This window comes from Electrona antarctica, assembly GCF_951216825.1.
Source record: "Electrona antarctica genome assembly, chromosome: 16".
NCBI lineage: Eukaryota > Metazoa > Chordata > Actinopteri > Myctophiformes > Myctophidae > Electrona > Electrona antarctica.
This window is the reverse complement of record NC_136797.1, coordinates 43,076,524-43,094,033: the sequence shown is the minus strand read 5'-3', so window position 1 is coordinate 43,094,033 and position 17,510 is coordinate 43,076,524. Positions and strand designations below refer to the sequence as shown.

The 17,510-nt window shown below is 44.7% G+C and overlaps 1 protein-coding gene and 1 long non-coding RNA gene across 2 annotated transcripts in view; one reads left to right on the top strand and one right to left on the bottom strand.

The window, feature by feature from the left end:
- The window catches only part of LOC306939265, a 27,334-nt gene extending 15,330 nt beyond the window's left edge, over nt 1–12,004 (bottom strand). The window contains exons 1-2 of the long non-coding RNA XR_013791865.1: nt 11,872–12,004; nt 557–619 (exon numbers count right to left, since the gene is read on the bottom strand). This is a non-coding gene — a long non-coding RNA (uncharacterized lncRNA). The remainder of the gene's footprint in view (nt 1–556; nt 620–11,871) is intronic.
- gtf3c4 (general transcription factor IIIC, polypeptide 4) lies at nt 11,981–17,510 on the top strand. The gene is made up of 5 exons (XM_079523819.1): nt 11,981–12,389; nt 13,684–15,483; nt 15,859–15,989; nt 16,480–16,568; nt 17,014–17,510. Exons 1-5 carry the CDS (start codon nt 12,075–12,077, stop codon nt 17,076–17,078), a joined length of 2,400 nt encoding a protein of 799 aa, XP_079379945.1. The 5' UTR covers nt 11,981–12,074; the 3' UTR covers nt 17,079–17,510.

Genomic DNA, 17,510 nt, shown 5'->3' with positions numbered 1-17,510 from the left:
CTGTTCCCCCCCCCCTGTCTCATGTTTTTTGCCGGTTACTTATCTTTCTGGGGCTGCCAGAAGCCATTACCGCAGTGTACGGAAGGCGGCCGGCAGGGTGGCATCTCCTGGTGCCCGGGTGACAGATTGCCGCTCGGCATTGGTGGCGGAGGAGGTGAGGGGTGGAAGGCGATTGGCTCTGATGGTCAGGAAGTGGGCACTGAGGGATGGTGGCGGAGGAGGAGGTGGTGGTGGAGGTGGTGGAGGAGGAGGAGACAGAGTCAGGGAGAGGATGACAAGACCTGGCTGTGCGACCTTTGGTATTAGGTGAGTTACTTAAAGGGGCACAGGGCTTGCTTTAAAGAGCATGCTTGGCAACGGTGGGCGCGGGCCGAACACGGATGCCAGAGGAATGAGAGGTGGTCTGGGGTCGACCTGTCTGGTAGTGCCCAGAACCCTGCTGTCAATGTAAAACCACAGCCTGAGAGGATACGTAGAGGACGACTAGCAACATCTTCAGACCTGGCCAAGTAGAATGCACGTCCAAGTCGAATAACTTTGCGGTGGACTGACTCACCTCTGCAAAGACTCTTTGACATCCTCATCAAGTCCACGGGTACTCTTCAAAGTCACTCCTGTTCTGTGGAAAACAAACAACAGAAACAAAGCAAGGTTTTAATCAATAAAGACAAAATAACCACTCACAGAATACTTAATGTTTGAGTGGAAAATATGACTTTTTATGCAAAGACACGATGCAGTTCAGTTTTATTTTAAGTAGCCGAACCGATGAAAATGTACCACACAAAAACTGCAAGAGACAGACATGCAAATCTGCTCACCCTCCATCTAAAAAACCCCACCATACAGTCAGGTCACTGACAGGCCAAACGTGTGTGTGTGTGTGTGTGTGTGTGTGTGTGTGTGTGTGTGTGTGTGTGTGTGTGTGTGTGTGTGTGTGTGTGTGTGTGTGTGTGTGCACGCGAGCGTGTGGCAAAGGGGGTAGGGAGGGGGTGGGGGTGGTTGTGGGGGGGGGTTGAGGCTTGGAAGGGTTTTATCGGGTCTAATTACTCCCGATAGCTGTAATTTACAGGTTGACAGCGGGGAGAAATCGGCAAGATTCACACTTCCGCGGGTCAGCATCTGTCGCCATTACTGTGCCGCGCGTGCCGTGCCGGCCAGTCGGCGAGCGCGGGAGGAAACGGTAAACAACAAACGGCGTGTGACAGATTAGCAGCGCGAGCTAAAGGACCTTCCACTGACACATCATTTCTCTCGCTCCGCGAGTTTGTTTGGCGGCAGCTGTCACCAATAAAATGGAAAAGCGGGAGATGGGGAGGGGAGGGGGAGGGGGAGGGGGAGGGGGAGGGGGAGGACGACGTGGCGGCGGTGGCTTTTGTTCCAGATCCAGAGAGGTGGGTGGTGGAAGGGAAGTAGGAGGAGAGAGAGAGACCAAGAAGACAGGGCGTAGCCTATTTGGACCTGAGATCAGATTCTAAATCCTGACAGTTTTCTGAAAAAACCTATGTTTCTATGGAACCTATGTTTCTAAGGAACCCCCAGAATTATTTGTATTTGGCCGCGGACCCCCATCTGAAAATATGTTTTTCCAGGGACCCTGAAGAGAATATATATTCAAAGATTTACGCCACATTTTCAAGATTTTTCAAAAAATAGCAGATCTACAAGTTCGTAGCGCGGCACTCGGTGCCGCGCTATGAGCTTGTAGATCTGCTATTTTTCAATAGCTAAAGTATAACATAATGCTTAGTTAAAACACCAAAAGGGGTTCCCGTCCGGAATGGGATAGAGGAGGAGGAGGAGGAGGACAAGAGATGGGAGGGAGGGTTAGCAAAAGAGTGACCTGTTTAAAAAGTCTGGCCTCACTTTTTAACGGAATATTAGCAGGAAAAACCAGGGCAGGGCCGCGTCAAACTGCATTTTTTCCGCTGACTGTAATTAGCCTCACTATTTTTTCCCCACCTTTTTAGGTCTGCAGTACAAATTGCGAGTGTCACCCTGAAGTGGTAATTTTAGTTCCGTTTGCATCAGCCTGTGTGGTACAGTCAGCAAAGGAGCACAGAGTGTATTCTAGAGGGTAAGCATTATCTCGGCGCATGTGTGAGAACACATTCATACACTGCACTGCAGAGCCATCCAACATACTTTCCTCTCCTCCTCTCTCTCTCTCTATCTCTTCCTCCCTCCATCCTGCTTGCCTTCCTTCCCATGTGGCTCTCCTTCCCCAGTCCCATGCAGCTCAAAGAGGAGCCAGATACGTCCAGTGCCAGAGTGGGCTGGTGGTGTGGGCATCGCTGCTCTCTCTCTCTCTCTCTCTCTCTGTCTCTCTCTCTGTGTCCATCTTATTGCCTACACACGGGGTCGATCTGGCTGGCTCCTGAACGGAACGCTGGGCTGAAGTCTCCTAGATTCTGGCAATCCAAGTCTTTCTTGACCTCCAACTAAAGGACATCCTCCCAGGTGTTGGCTTGTTAAGCTGGGCTTTTTTTTTGATGACTTGGCATTCGGTTATGAAAAGCTAGGGCCTCTCCAGAGGAAAACGTAGTCGATTTTCAACTAAAATCACGTCTGATGTGAGATCAATAATATGGTGTGGCAAAAAGAAACTGTACATGTCTTCTGTGTTATTTCTCTGTGAGTTGTTGACGTCGCAAAACGATGTGTCAACTCATTACATATCATCGGGTGTCCAAAACAGTATTATTATTTTTTAAACGATTTTAAAGCCGATTTGCAAGCTGACGGTGGCATTGTGAGCTTGTAAAATGTAATTTTCACTACTTGTACATGCGACACTCGCATGATATGGCATTCATTCACAAAAAAATGGAGATGCAGGGTTTCCACCCGACAGCAACAGCAAAACAAATACTATATTATTGAACTCCTCACATCAGATTCATGGGATTTAGTTTGAAAATCGTCACAGTTTCCCTTTATGGGAACTGAACGAAGAAATGCGTCCGAGGGAAAGAAGTAGCATATTACACACAGATAAACAGATACCATTACAGTTAAAGCCGGTTTCTTCCCCAGTGTTTAAGGACAGATGGAGTCCTCTGGTATCTTGCTGTCCCCATCAGTGAGCACATCCATAATGCTGGGTGGGTGTGGGGGCGAGTGCGTGGGTCTGGCCCTGTCCTGTTTAATATCTAACGGGAGACTGCCTGGTCGCTCCGTGTGCCAAACTCCAGAGCCCCCAGTCTTCCCACAAGTGACATATGGGCAGAGCAGCCCCATTCCATTAGCAGGGCCCAAACAGAGGCCAGAGCAGGCCCGAAACCCCGGGCCCTCCTAGCCTTCCCCTGGCACCGCCACAGGGCATGCCCTGCCCACTGCCAGCTGCCAAGACCAGGGACGGGACAGTGACTCCTTATACCTGCGCCTGGCAACAACTGTCAGCTACTATACTACCAGCAGCCACCACACCAAGCAGGCGCTGGAAATAGTGTGTGGAACACAACGCGTTGTTGACAACAAAGAATGGTCAAAGGAACATTGCTATTATAAAATGGATAAAGTGCGTCCTCGCCTTCGTCTTCAATGTTTGCGTTTTCGCAATGTTTGCGTTTACACAAACACTCAAAGCTGGCCATTCATTGTCAATGGCATTCAATTTTTGTGTTAGGACAATGTTTGTGTTTACAAAAATGTATACTGTAGTCAGGGTCCTTTGTAATTATCCTTTAAAATCCTCTCCATAAAATAATGCTTTGTAATACAAATCTACATATGCAGCCTGAAGTGCAGTTTCAGCAGCCACATAGAATTGCAGACGTAGATTAATTCTACATCCACTATAGCCTCCTTAGATTAGTTTCCCTTGGCTTGCAAAAGTACATGCAGGTGATGGTCTGGTATTTAATTCTTGATCATACCTAAATCTCCAAAATCACTTCTTATTAAACTAAAGAACATCGTCCGCAGTCCAGAAGTGACTGGTAAATCTTAGCATTTATCTAACAGAGTGACCTGACAATCACAAAGATGTACTGCAACAGGAGAGAAAATAAGAAAGTCTATAATCTCGGACACCGCTGAAACGATCAGCATCAAACTTTTCATGCACACTTCCAGTAGGCAGGCACTCCACAGACCTCCACCTTTACATTCCAAAGTTTGGGTCCAATGTCACTTAAACCCATGGAGGGTGGCACAAATTATGCTACAAATGTGACTCTTTGTTGCAGAAACACATTATCTCGGGATTCACATCACGATTAATTCACATCACATCACAAAGAGAGTCAAACTGAGTTTTGATATTCCAACTGTTTGCCTGTAATTGGCTTCCAGAATTAGTGGGAGGGGTCCTGTTTCTTAACACACCACCTGAAGGCAGAGAATAAACTGTTCAAATGTGACCTCCTGGAGGCTAAAGTAGTTAACGGGTGATGTATAACACTGTTTGGGAACAGTGGGCCGGGACCCATTTGTGGGTCACGGACACATTTGTATGGGTCCCTTTAGTTTTAGTTTCCTACATTTAGTCTTTAATTATTATCATTTCAAAACATTTTCAAAGACATTCCCAACAAAACTTTTCATGAAATAAGATATACGTTTTTATTATTTTCCCCTCAGTAGGCAAATTTCATTAAGAAATCAAAGAAAAATCTAAGCAATTCCATAAATTAGAAAACAAATGTTTAAAGGAACTACAACATGCATTTTAAAACGTTTAATATTTAATATAATATTGTTTATGCCCCTCAAACGTAATTCTAATGGTTTGAGCCTAAATCACTACTCTGATATAACCAGTCCATGTCATTTCTTTCTGGCTTCTGAAGCAGTTTTAGCTGCAGTACCACAATGTCCTGAGGTGTTGGGGGCGCTGAGTGGAAATGCAAATTTGGAACTGAAGACTGAAGAGGAGGAGGAGTTATACAAAGTAGGGCGATACAGATGACATCACGCGTACGACCAAATCAGTTGAGTTATTCCTGAGACTAATTTCCTTAAAAAACCCTAAAGCCTGATCGTTCAAAATTGATATTTGTGTGGATAGAAAACACATAGGGGAGCGCAAAAAACACCAACACATTTTGAAAAGTTTAATTTCATGTTGTAGGACCTTTAAGTATTAGTGAAATTAGCCGATCTAGAAGCTTGTAGATCTGCTATTTTCAGTCCCTGGAAGACTTCTCATTTTAGGTCACCGGCTAAAACGTTTGGGAACCACTGGTGTACAACATCAGGACTTTTCAGGTATACAGTGCAGTATGCTGCTGCTGATTGTAGGAGGCACTTCTAAAGTAACCCTAAAATACTATTGTCTAAATGTAGGCTAAGGTAGAGGCTATATATTTAAGTGTCCAGGCAAGGCCTGTCCACCAGCTACGAACGCCACCTGGAACGAACCATCACAAGTGTACGGTTTGACCCAGGTCTGTTTAACACACATTACACCGTGTAGCAGCTCAACCCACGTCTTTCAACTCACGTGTTCGCAAATGGCGAATGGACTAAAATGCTGGCCGTGGAGAGGCGTGTACAGCTGTGAGGGCACCTTCCCTGAAGACATACATAAGTAGAAAAGGAGAGAGAACAGGATTGGGAGGGGGGGGGGGAGAGAGAGAGAGAGAGAGAGAGAGAGAGAGAGAGGGAGAGAGAGAGAGAGGGAGAGAGAGAGAGAGAGATGTTCAGCACATCGCATGGGAATGTCGCCGTGCGGCTCAGCAGCCTGTACCTGCCACAGGACCTGAGGCCTTTTTTAATTAATCATTACACTGGATGAATAATTCAGCCATTATCACTGTGAATAAATAGAATGGCTTGTTTGTCTCCCAGGAAGTTCTACCCAATCAATGTTTCCTTTAACCCATTCAGGCCTGACGTCGAAATTTAAAAAAAAAAAGTTTTCTAAATCATGACAATTTTCGGAAAGATTTGAGGCACATTTTAACGATTTTTCAAAAATAGCAGACCTACAAGTTCATAGCGCGCCACTCGGTGGCGCGCTATGAGCTTGTAGATCTGCTATTTTTCAATAGCTAAATTATAACAATGTTTAAAACACCAAAACGGGTTCCCGCCCCAAAATGGGTTAATGGTTAATGTGGTTAAGCGCTAACGTGACGTGACGCCGTTCCAGGTCTCAATGGATTAATAAGCTACAGATTAGGGCTGTCCCCGTGGCTAAACATATTCTTAGTCGACTAATAGGCTGCCGCAGAATTTTGTCAACTGTACAAATCGTCGATTTGGGTAATCATCAAATCTGTTAAAAACGGCTTCCTCTCCCACATTATTTACCTGCAAGAGAATGCTACAGTCTAACACAGTACAAAGTGAAAATCGGAGATGAAGTTTTGGGGATTACGGCTGACGTGTTCATGACATTTCAGTGGATTGATCAAACAAGACTTTAATTTGAAAATAAAATATTAGGTTTACATGAATTAATACCTGATGTCACCTGCTGGAAAATAGGCTTATATATCAATCAAAATACTATGTTTTGCTATACTCCATAGTTTTCATTCATTCAGTATTTTACATTAGGGGACAGCGTAGTTCATTTTGGGTACAGTATTAGTATTAGTATATTATAGTATATAGGTCCCAAGTAAAATAACATTTGTATACCAAAATACAATTACTTGTTGTACACTGTATTTAGAATACAAAGTCATATAACTGTTTTATTTTCACTTGTTGATATTTATGTTCATGTTTGCTGGAACAATAACATAACCTAAATTGTTCCAAGACAAGAGTACAGGTGTGTCGATTATACTCAACAGTTACCAAACCAAAGTATTAGGGATATACAGGCTGAAGGAGAGAGCTATTTCACCCACAATAACCCAGCCAATGCTGGGTACCAAAACCTGAACCTGCATGTGAATTGCCACTGACAGCACAATATACCCCAGCATCGCCAGGCAAGCTGATAATAATAACGGTGAGTTATACGTTATAGAATTCAAACGTTGATGAACACCATTATCCTGAGCGTTGAAGAACTCCTCACGTCTAATCCACAGACATCGTCTCACCTTGACCTCTTCTCGGGTGAGTGAACATCTCCCAGGGGAGGTTCCCACAAAGCGCCCGCGCTGCCTTTCCTCAATGATCCAGAATCAGTAGGTTCTCATTGAAAGGGGATTTACAGTGGATTTATGGGGTCTGAAGCCCGCCGTGCGCCTAGGCATTTGCCTGTGTTCGAGAACGTCAGGGAAGTGAGGAGGGAGGGGGTGGTGGTGGGGGGCTGTATGGTCCCCTTCCTGCCCCAAGGACAGCGCGGGGGGGGCAGAGGAGCACTGATTGAGAGCAACACCTGTCAGGTGAGGCTTTCGCAGTTGACGGCACACAAGGAGCGCCAAGTCCACTGCTATGACTGCTAATCTCTGACGCGGCGGCCCGCTGGGCGCTGCCAGCCTCCTGAGGGACGGCGCCAGGATCCTGCGCGGCGGCAGAGCCTTTTTCTCGCGGCCGCGGCGGCCCCGGCTAACGTCTCCTGAGCGGGAGTGAGCCAGCGCTGATGTGCTCTAAATACATTTCATTATCATCATCATGATTATATCACTAATTGTGTGTACTCGGTAATGCGGCGCAGCAGCTCCCTCCTGGGAGGTGTCTGAGAGACTGAATGATTAAAACACGTATGATGAACCATGCATCAAAACGTCCCTGCGGGCTCCCAGCTCGCAAGATACATGTAGCCGGCTCCGCTGACACTCGGCACGAGCAAACAGCAGAGGATGTAAGGTCTGCTGAGGGATGAGAGATTTGCCGGAGAACCTGCGAGGCAATAACAAGGCAGCAGGTGGATATTAGAGATGCAGGGGGATTGACCTGGGCTGACACCATCCTTATCGGTATTGGGTCCACACACGCTAGCTACGCAACCTATACCATGGGACATGACTGCTTCCTGCTAAATAAGTCCACTATCAAACAATAACTGAGCCAAAGAACAAGGTGGAAATACAGCCCAATCGGCACGGCAGAGCAAAAACGTTGCCATTGGCATTTTCTGCAAACCAGATGGAGTGCCATGATTTCCCCCCCTAAACATGATCATCAGATATTATGATCATACTAGGAAGAAGATTGTTTTCAAAAGGGTACATAAAGTGTTACAATGTTGTTTTTATGTGACCACACCCACCATTAAGTATACCTGGTTTTCACCTTAGCACCACCCACCTGAACTTAAGCCACACCCACAGCTGTTGTATGATAAAAATGGGATGGGTAGATTTTAGTGTGTCACTAAAAGTGGTGTATTTCGATTGGGCCTTTTGACTCAAAGGCTTTCAGCTTTCAGGAAGAAACCAAAAATACACAGGGAAGACATATGCATATTATAACCACACATGGGGGTCTACGAGAGTAATGTTAAATCCATAGTCCATAGACAAATACAAAACGTATGAAGGCAGTTGTGCCATCAGAAGCCACACAGCCCGCACTCAACTCAGCACCATTTGAGTAACATACACCCATAGGATGGAATCAGTTATAATCTACATAGAAATCGCACAGAAATCTAGGATTGAGTTGACAGTCCTCCGCATCTGGAAACACTGATATACAAAATACATGATTTGTTCAGAAACTTCAATATTCAACGCATCTTGTGGTTTGCAGAAACCCACAATGCTAACGTTGTCTCTGGCCAACGCAGGCTCCGTTTCCCTCCCTTCATACAGTATATGTGTTGACAGGAGCGGATAAAGTTTTTGTGACAGCGTTTGATGAATGTTTAATCCAACATTCATACAACCCAGACTGGGACCGGGTCCCCAGTCAAAACCCACCGAATACACACAGCAGGTGTCTGAAATATTCATTCACTACACGCTTCATTAAGAATGAAACATACCACGGTCCCCATTCATTTATTCATTTCGATTATCGAAACAAAAGACTGAAAAATGGGAGATTAAAACACGGTGGGAGTGCCGCCCTTCTATATTTGTCTGAGAGATTTGTAACAATTTGTTTTGTGACAAATAACTCTTGCCTGTTGAAATCCCGCTGTCATCTCGCTGCGAGTCAGGCAGCTAATACTGCGAGAGAGAGGCTTTCATGTTAGGGCTGCAACAAATCACTGTCTGACTGGCACTCTCTGCTCTTCAGGAGACTGCGGCAGTTTGGCCTTTGACCAGTCCAGGAGCGATCCGCGCATCGTCTCATAAAGCATGCTGATGCATACCGAAGCCTTCTACTGCGACGAGAAGAACGCTTTTCATTATTTCCTTTAATTAATGAAATATAATGACAATTAATGAGCTCCGTTGTCAGAGAGAGTGACCACAGTGGAAAATGACTGATGTAGTGCCTGTCAGGATTTGAGCTAATTATTTTTGGACTGGCGAATGTATCATTATGCAGTGGCAGCTCAGCGTTGCTGTCCAGCACTGTTAAAAAGGAATGACTAAATCATAACACGAGCTATGTCAAATACTAATGCGTCACTAAGTGGCATTTGGAAAAACACATTATGCTAATTCCAGTGCTACATGTGGTGCGTGTGCACTGCCATTTTCTATTCCACCAAGTAGTTAATTGCAGTCATCAAGTGACCCAAGTCTAAATTAGTCTGCTATTGTGTAAAAATAAAATAAAATAAATAAACTATTATAAAAAACAATGTAAACCAGACCAGTGTTATTTGAGTAATTATTTTCGCTCCTGTCATGACCTTATTTATATAAACAATACACTAGCATGCAACTCATTCTCAATATTTAACATTGAAATATACTGTATATTCTGAAATCTCAAGATACTATAGCTCCCTTCATAGTGAAACCGTATGTATGTCTGTTCCGTCTTAAAGTTGCTCTATGGACAAAGTTAAAAACAAATGTCATCTATAATCTGTACGGAAAACGTATGGACCCATAAGTCCATTTGGTTACATTTATTTTGTACACACTCTCAATGTGAGGATGCCACAAGACGAAAAAATAAAACAATATTAATTTAAAAAAAAATAACACAAAACACAACATTGTGGTAGAAACAACTCTTCTGCAGTTTCATATAAGTTTGATTGATTGATTGATTGAAATATTTATTAACATTTTGCAGAATTACAGTACATTTCAAGCACAAACTCAATACAAAGGCTGTTAACTGTGAGTGGACGACCCAATTAAGCATTACACTTGTTTACAATAGGGTCCACCATGTTCAATTCATCAAAATCTTGATGGACATACCAGTTATAAAAGAAATATCTGAAAGGACATCAAAAGCCTATTGAATTGGCCTGGATGGTTCAGTGTCTGCATGGGCACCTAGGCTGCCAAGCCAGCCTGACGGCGTGCCGCGGGTTCGACTCCCGATCCCGACGGCCTTTGCCGCGTGTCTTCCCCATCTCCCATCTCTCTCCCCATTTCCTGTCAGTCTACTTTCAACCTATCAATAAAGGCAGAAAAAGCCAAAAAATATCTTTAAAAAGCCTATTGAATTTCACACCTGCACCTGATCATTCATTTTCATTCATCCAGTCAAATCCCGAGAGTTAACTTAAACCTGCACTATGTTAGCCTCGGTCCCAGGCTTACTTTTCTGCGAAAAGAAGAGCCTGGTCACAACGTAAGGCAGAGAAGCTATCGGGCGGATGTATCCTCCGGAACATCAGTCAGATGTATTTCCCCCGGATACGATATTTTCCCGACCAATCACAAAACTTGTTTCATTCGCGGAGAATGTAAACTGATTTGTAAAGCATCAACGTCATTTCCTTGGGCAATACTTCCGCTAAAATCCCGCAACTTCCGCTGATAGTCTTTTCAGTGTAGGTCTTGCCCAGGGTGGCACTATGTAACTTTACTCTTCTACCGTGGACTGTGAAAATGCTGAATTTAGCTATTAGAGCCTGCATGCTTGCTCAGGGGATAAATTGAATCTCGACCAACAGGTTCAAATACGTGTCAGATCCTGTGCCTGGGTGAGACATGACCTTTGACACAATCTAAATGTCTCAATAGATGAGCAGAGAGACAAAATAAATAACGCGTAACTCTGAAATGTACAAATTGACCCAAATATACTGATAAGTACTTGAGTAAAATGGACCACAATGGAAACATTGTGGTTAAATGTTCTGATGAATTGAAAATAGAGGACCCTGCTGTAAACAAGTCTTAGTGCTTTTTATGGTTTTATCATTGTAGCAGTTTTTGTATTGACTCGTTTGAACTTAAATGTACACATTCTACAATCTGTGAATAACATTTTCAATCAATCAATCACATCCAGCTTTTAGCATAAGCTTTGACTGTACTACCTGTACTGTTAACAATCATGTTAATAAAATATGAATAATCAATCAATCAATGCTATCATGCAACATGTGTGGAGCTCTCCAGTTATTCTTGGTATCAGTCATGATTAACAGAGTTTAGATTAGAATGATATTGTTCTCCCCATCATTCTGGCCCATTCCAAACAGGGATGACACATTCCCTGCTGATATTGTCAGGTCCATGAGGAAGCTAAACTAATAAACCCCTCTTGACAAACCTTGACCTTAAGCCACACACCCATGTGTGTGGGGAAAAGGGTCCACTAAGATTTTTCAATGATGATTGGAATTGATTAATTTCTTTATTTTTGAAACGATTTAAAGACATACATGGAAATTCTCAATATAAAACACAAATACTATCAGAATAGTGCTACAATAGCCTATAGCTTTTATCACTAATTGGAATATGGTTTAGTCTAGTATAGTGTTAGCTCTGGTCCATAGCTCTAAGCTATGGATCAGAGCTAGTATAGTGTATAAATTGTGCAACAGGATTTGTGGGGACTCAAGAGGGTGTGTGTGAGGGATTTGGGGAGTTGAGAAACTGTTAGTTCATTACTACAGACATTGTGTATATAATCTTATGAACGCCTTACCATTCAAAAATGCGCCACAAACAAGTGTGTTCTACTGTTCTGCAGCAACTTGACTTGTTTACTAACTTCCGGGAACTAACCCTTGGAACCACTCTGCTTCATGCTCTGCTTGGAACTAAAGAGAACAGAAGCTGCACGTTCCGGAAACCCGCCTACCACTCGTCATCAGCACGACATCGTCGTCATTTCCGTGGTCCACAAAGATGGCGGCGTCCAGTGCCACAGCAGAAAGTGGAGAAACGGGATGCTTAACGGGCGGCGTAACCATCAAGCGTGAGTGCGAGGACGATGGAGCGCCGTCCGTTTTTCGGGTGGTTAAAAGAGAGCCGGTGGTGGAGCTGAAGGCGCCGGTGAGCGGCTCTCAGCCGATGCAGTGGGCTGCGGACCACAGGCTGGCTGTGTCCACAGCTAGCAGCGCGTCTGTCATGGAGCTGGTGTGTGACCTGCACAGCAACCAGCAGGAGATGGTCCTACACAGAACAAACATTCCCGTGCCCGCAGAAGCCCTCAAGATGAAGGTATTGTTATTTTTGTACAGCCTGCTTGTGTTTGTCAGTCTGTCTTGAGTGACTGTCATGTTCTGGAGGGTGTCGTGTAAAGCAGTCTGCACTGTAGCACAGGGACTGCGGAAAGCCTGGAGACAGTGTTGCCAGATTTTGTGAAATTATAAGCACCAGCCACCAAATATAGGAAAACACGCCCAAAAGAAGCGACTTTTACAGGCCAGATTGTTTGAGTGAATGATTGAAAAATACAGTTTGTAGAATGGGTACAGTTCAAGTTAAGTACAAGTCAATACAAAATCTGCTAAGAGGATAAAACCAGAAAAAGCACAAATAAGACTTGTTTACATAAGAAGGGTCCTCCATTTTCAATTCATTCAACATTTAAAGACAAGTATACACTTGCAAAAATAGAAATGAACATTTACACGTTTAGGAAAAAAAAGGACATGGGACAGGGATGTGTACAGTGTAGAAAAAGAGGGAGGGGGGGGGGGGGGGGGGGGGCTTTAACTTTTTTTTACAGGGGCTGGTTTTGAATTGCAGCCCCCCGTAAGTGCTCTTTGAGAGTGGTTTTGAAGGCCATGCAGGGACATGAGCACCGGCCATTTGAAAATAGCGGATCTACAAGCTATATTTTCAAAAAAGCATTGAAATAAAATGAATAGTTGGAATATTTTTTAAACATTCTAACACAAATCTGTTACGGGGCTCCCTGCCTGGCATGGCACAAAACATTTTCATAGAGATTGGATTAGGGACAAATGCATGTTATTTTGGGGGTTCATGACATGAAAATATTTGAGCCCCAAAAACTGCAAGCACCAACGTTTATAAAAAAAAGAAGCCCAAAGTTGCTTAGAATAAGCATTCCAACACTGCTGGTGACATGAGATTTCTTTATCTCGGACACTCACCATTATTCCATAACATACTGAACTATGGGTATTTTGCAGGGGTGCAACAGTTAATCAATTTAATTGATTAATGTACGACAAAAGCAAATAGGTTTGCTTTGCACTGCAGGTTTCTGATCCTGTCTTGGTCTAGAGCGGATACGATGTTGCATCCATGTTTGTGTGTCAAATTACTGGATACAGTTCTAGACTGGATCAGAGCACTGAACAGTAGGCTACATGGCTTTCCACAGGTACAGCAGAAAGCCTGCTGACATGAGATTTCTTCATCTCTGACTGGACAGAAACCATTTCTATTGCAAGGATTTTATTCCTAAGTGCATTGACAACCTTCAAAGTTGCCATCCATCAACAAGCCTAATTAATTTCGTCTTTCGTGTTTTTGTACGCAGGTTGGACCAGAAAATGAGCTTGAAGAAGCCAGTCAGCACTTCAGCTTAGACCCAGACCCCACTTTGAGTCAGCCTTTCAAGGCAGAAAAAGTCATCAACACCTATATAGGGAACCAGAGGGGCATCAAGTACACAAGCTGGTCTCCTTTGGGCTGTGACTACTGTGGCCGCTGCCTCCTTGCTTCTCTGACCCTGGACCACAGACTGACTATCTACTGCAGTAACAAGATCCAGTGGCTCAAGCTGGTTGACCTCACCAGTCTCTACAGCGAGAGGCTCGAGGCGTATGGCTACTCGCACAAAAAGAACGAGCCGTCCAAATTGAACCTCTTCGAACGAGAAGAGCTGCAGCGCCGTTTCCGAATGCAGACCCCTGTACGCATGGAGTGGTCCCACATCTACAGGATGAAGAAGGTGCTTGAGGAAAACACGTGCAAAGAGGTCGATATGGTTATGCTTGCAGTCCTGATGGAGAACGGCGACATTGTCCTGTGGCGGTTCATTGTGCCATTTGTCCAGGGTGGCGAGATTGAGATCTACACAGTCATTGAATCCGGCATCCCCAAGCCCAGTGACTTGGCGTGGTGGGAGTCGGAGAATGACGACGGCAGGATGTCTGCGCTTGTTGTGGGCAGTCAAGTTGGACCCGTGAAGGTGATGCCTGTACAAGCCTGCAATGATACTTTAAAGAAATACTTCACCCTTCGCCAGCCTGTGGTCCTGTGGAAAGAAGAGGACCATATCCCTGTGGAAAACCTGAAGTGTATCTCCATCTACCATCCAATTGAGAAAAGGAATGGCAATCTTGTGCTTGCGACACGTGGTTGCTATGTCTTCTGGTGCTTGTTGATGATTTCTCCTGCTGGCCTGAAAGTCCACAATTCCCATGTTTCTGGCCTGCATAGTCTCCCGATAGTCTCTTTTGCAGTCACTGAGCATGCTGTGGCTGCCTATACTTGCTCCTTGGATGGCACAGTGAGGAAACTGACCCCCACTTTCACTAACTCAACTCTGATCTTCCAAAGAGACTACTTGGTCACCTCAGACTGGTTGCCGGGCAGGGCACTAGACTTGTTGCCGGGCAAGAGGCTGCAAAGTATTTCGGTTAGTCAAAATGGCGCCTACATGGCTGTTGCCAGCACCAGTGGCTTAGTTAACAACCATCACATGGTTAACAGGACCTACAAGGTAAACATCTTTGCATTACAAACACCAGAGGGTGCAGCAAAGCAGATTCTGAACTCGCCCAAACAGAACCTGTACAGGTATGCGGACCTCCTTGAACTGGTGCGCTGGCAAATCCTGCAGGACAAGGCTATCCCTCAGCCGTTGTTGGCCGAAGTTGACCGTAAAATCCAAGATGCAGACCAGCCATACTTTTGGCGTTTCAAGCTCTTCCTCGTACGCATGTACGCTCAGGCTCTAAAGGGGGCGCCCGTGGACCCACGGTGGAAGCCGACATATGAAGGCACCAAGGTCTTCATCGAGGACGAGGAAGAGGAGGATGCCGCTACAGGTGCACAGGATCTGGCGTTGGGCACGGTGAAGGAGGAGGAGGGGGACTCAGGAACAGGGACGCCGGCGAAGCAGGAGAGACCAGGGCAAAATGAGAAGTTGGACCGGCAGGTAGAGGAGGCGCAGGCCTTGATCGAGACCGTTGAGCACCATCTGGTGAAACAACATGTCAAGAAGGTCCTCGCTGAAGTCTATCTGAACATCTGGACTCCAGTAAAGAACAGTGTGCCCATATGTGGGTTGTTGGACTATCTGTCGGCACACTCGGATGACAGGAACGCAGAGGTAAGGCTTGACACCCAAACCCCAAAGTCTCTACTTATGTTTGTTTTTCATATCCCCTCAGTGTAATGATCAAGTATTTATTCCACCGCTCCCATATAGGTCATAACAATGTATACGAGGACTAGAGGAAGGTCCTTGCGAGTCGCGACCGAAATGTCAATATGTTTTTAATAAATTCAATGCACAGGCAACATGTGTGCAGGACTTCGTTTTTTCGTTTTATTTGCTATATTCCCTGCACTACATGTGAGTTACTCTCGACATGTAGTGGGTTGCACCATTTCGGCTACCAGCGTTTAATAGACTCAGGATACATTGAGTCTTTTTATCGCATTTTGTTGCGGTTTCCATTCCTGTTTGTATAACCCCACCCAGGTCCTGATTGGGCATGTCCGCAAGAAGATGAGCAAGCAAACATTCACAGAGAACTGCAGCCTCTGTGGAGAGGTGCTGCCTTTCACTGACCACAAAGAAGCCACGTGTGACAACGGCCACAAATGGCTCAGGTATTTAACTTGTCACTCGTGTCACTTGGTGTCAAAGTTTAGCAAATGCACTAAATCTAATTCGGACAGATTGTGTGTTTTGTTTTTGTTTTATGGGGAAATGCAACTTGCTGTTCACAGGAACTCTATAGCTCTCCAAGCTCAGCCTGTTGACGGTATGGGTAGGAAATAGACAAATAGAATTTTGACAAATAGAATTTTGATGCCAAATGTCTTAGTTTGTTTATTTTCAGAATGGTAATCATGCCTCCCACCTCTTGGTATTTACCCATGCACCAGCCCTGTCCTCCTCCACCGCCTATTTGAAACTGCTCTAAACCACATTACTGTATTGTAGCTGCAGGGATATAGTGCCCCTAGTGGACACCGAGGGAGGCCCTCCTCGCCCCTTCGATCAGTTTCTATTCCATGGCTGTTTCTTTGAGCATGTCTCTGTCCCTTCCCAGCTGACTCTCTGATGCCTTTTCTCTCTCTCTCTCCCTCTCTCTAGGTGTGGGTTGTCATACCAAGCTTGCCAGGCGTTGACGTTCAGGCGCTGCCTGCTGCTAGATAGCATCGCCAGCATGCCAGTGCCTGAGGGTAAAGCGCCACTTTCCATCTCTCTCTCTGACTCCCTCTCTCTCTCTCTCACTCACTCACTCACTCACTCAATCAGCCGGCTCCTTTCCTTCCCCGTCAACCTCCAGCTTCTGCACTCCTCCTGCTCAAGCCTCAGATTGTTTCTTGACATTTCAGATCACTCTCAATTGGAAAGCAACTACTTAAAAAATGATTGGAGTGAAATGACAGCCACCCCCCTTTAGTAATTCTTATCAACATGCATACACAAAAAGGAAGAGAAAAACGTACATGGATTGTAGCTTTTTAGGGGGCGGGGGGATCTTTACATGATCTGTAAATCAGTGTCTATTTCCCTTAATAATTGTATTCATGTCCATTTCTATCAAGTTTTGTATTTCATTCTGTTGAGCTCTGTAACTATTTGGCTTGGTTGTACAAACATTCTGTTTCTTTTCAACCACAGAACCAGAGTGGATCAGGAACTTGCTGCACTGGAGTTGCAAGTTTTGTGACTCTCCAATGATCTGATCATAATACAAGGACCTCCAAATCCCTGGGACACTGGGTGTGTCATCCTATCATGGACTAGATGTGGGCGGAGAGATCTAAAATACATTTGTAATTTTTTTTAATGTTTTATTTTGTGTAATACATAATAATGTTTCAATGATCTGTCGCAATATGTGTCTTGAGCTGTTTTTATATTTGTACACTTGAGTATTGTTGGTCAGTTGGTCAGACGGGTGGCTGAGAGGGCCTACAAGGTCTTTCTAGCCTTTAGAAAACGTTTGATGCATTGACGGCTGTAGGCTGCGAACGTTATCCTAAACTTTAATTGTAACCAAGTTAGGAGTTGTATTGGACCTTGATAAAGGCACTAGAGCCAAAACACGTGGGTCATTATTTGTTTTACTTTTGCCTAACTAAAGCCAATGACAATAAAGGCTTTTCAAAACTCAA

What these genes read in the sequence shown, in the direction of transcription:
- gtf3c4 (XM_079523819.1), top strand. Translation starts at nt 12,075, where the DNA reads ATGGCGGCGTCCAGTGCCACAGCAGAAAGTGGAGAAACGGGATGCTTA. An exon ending in CAGAAGCCCTCAAGATGAAG is followed by an intron (nt 12,390 to 13,683) that starts GTATTGTTATTT and finishes TTTTGTACGCAG; the next exon opens with GTTGGACCAGAAAATGAGCT. An exon ending in AACGGCCACAAATGGCTCAG is followed by an intron (nt 15,990 to 16,479) that starts GTATTTAACTTG and finishes CCCTCTCTCTAG; the next exon opens with GTGTGGGTTGTCATACCAAG.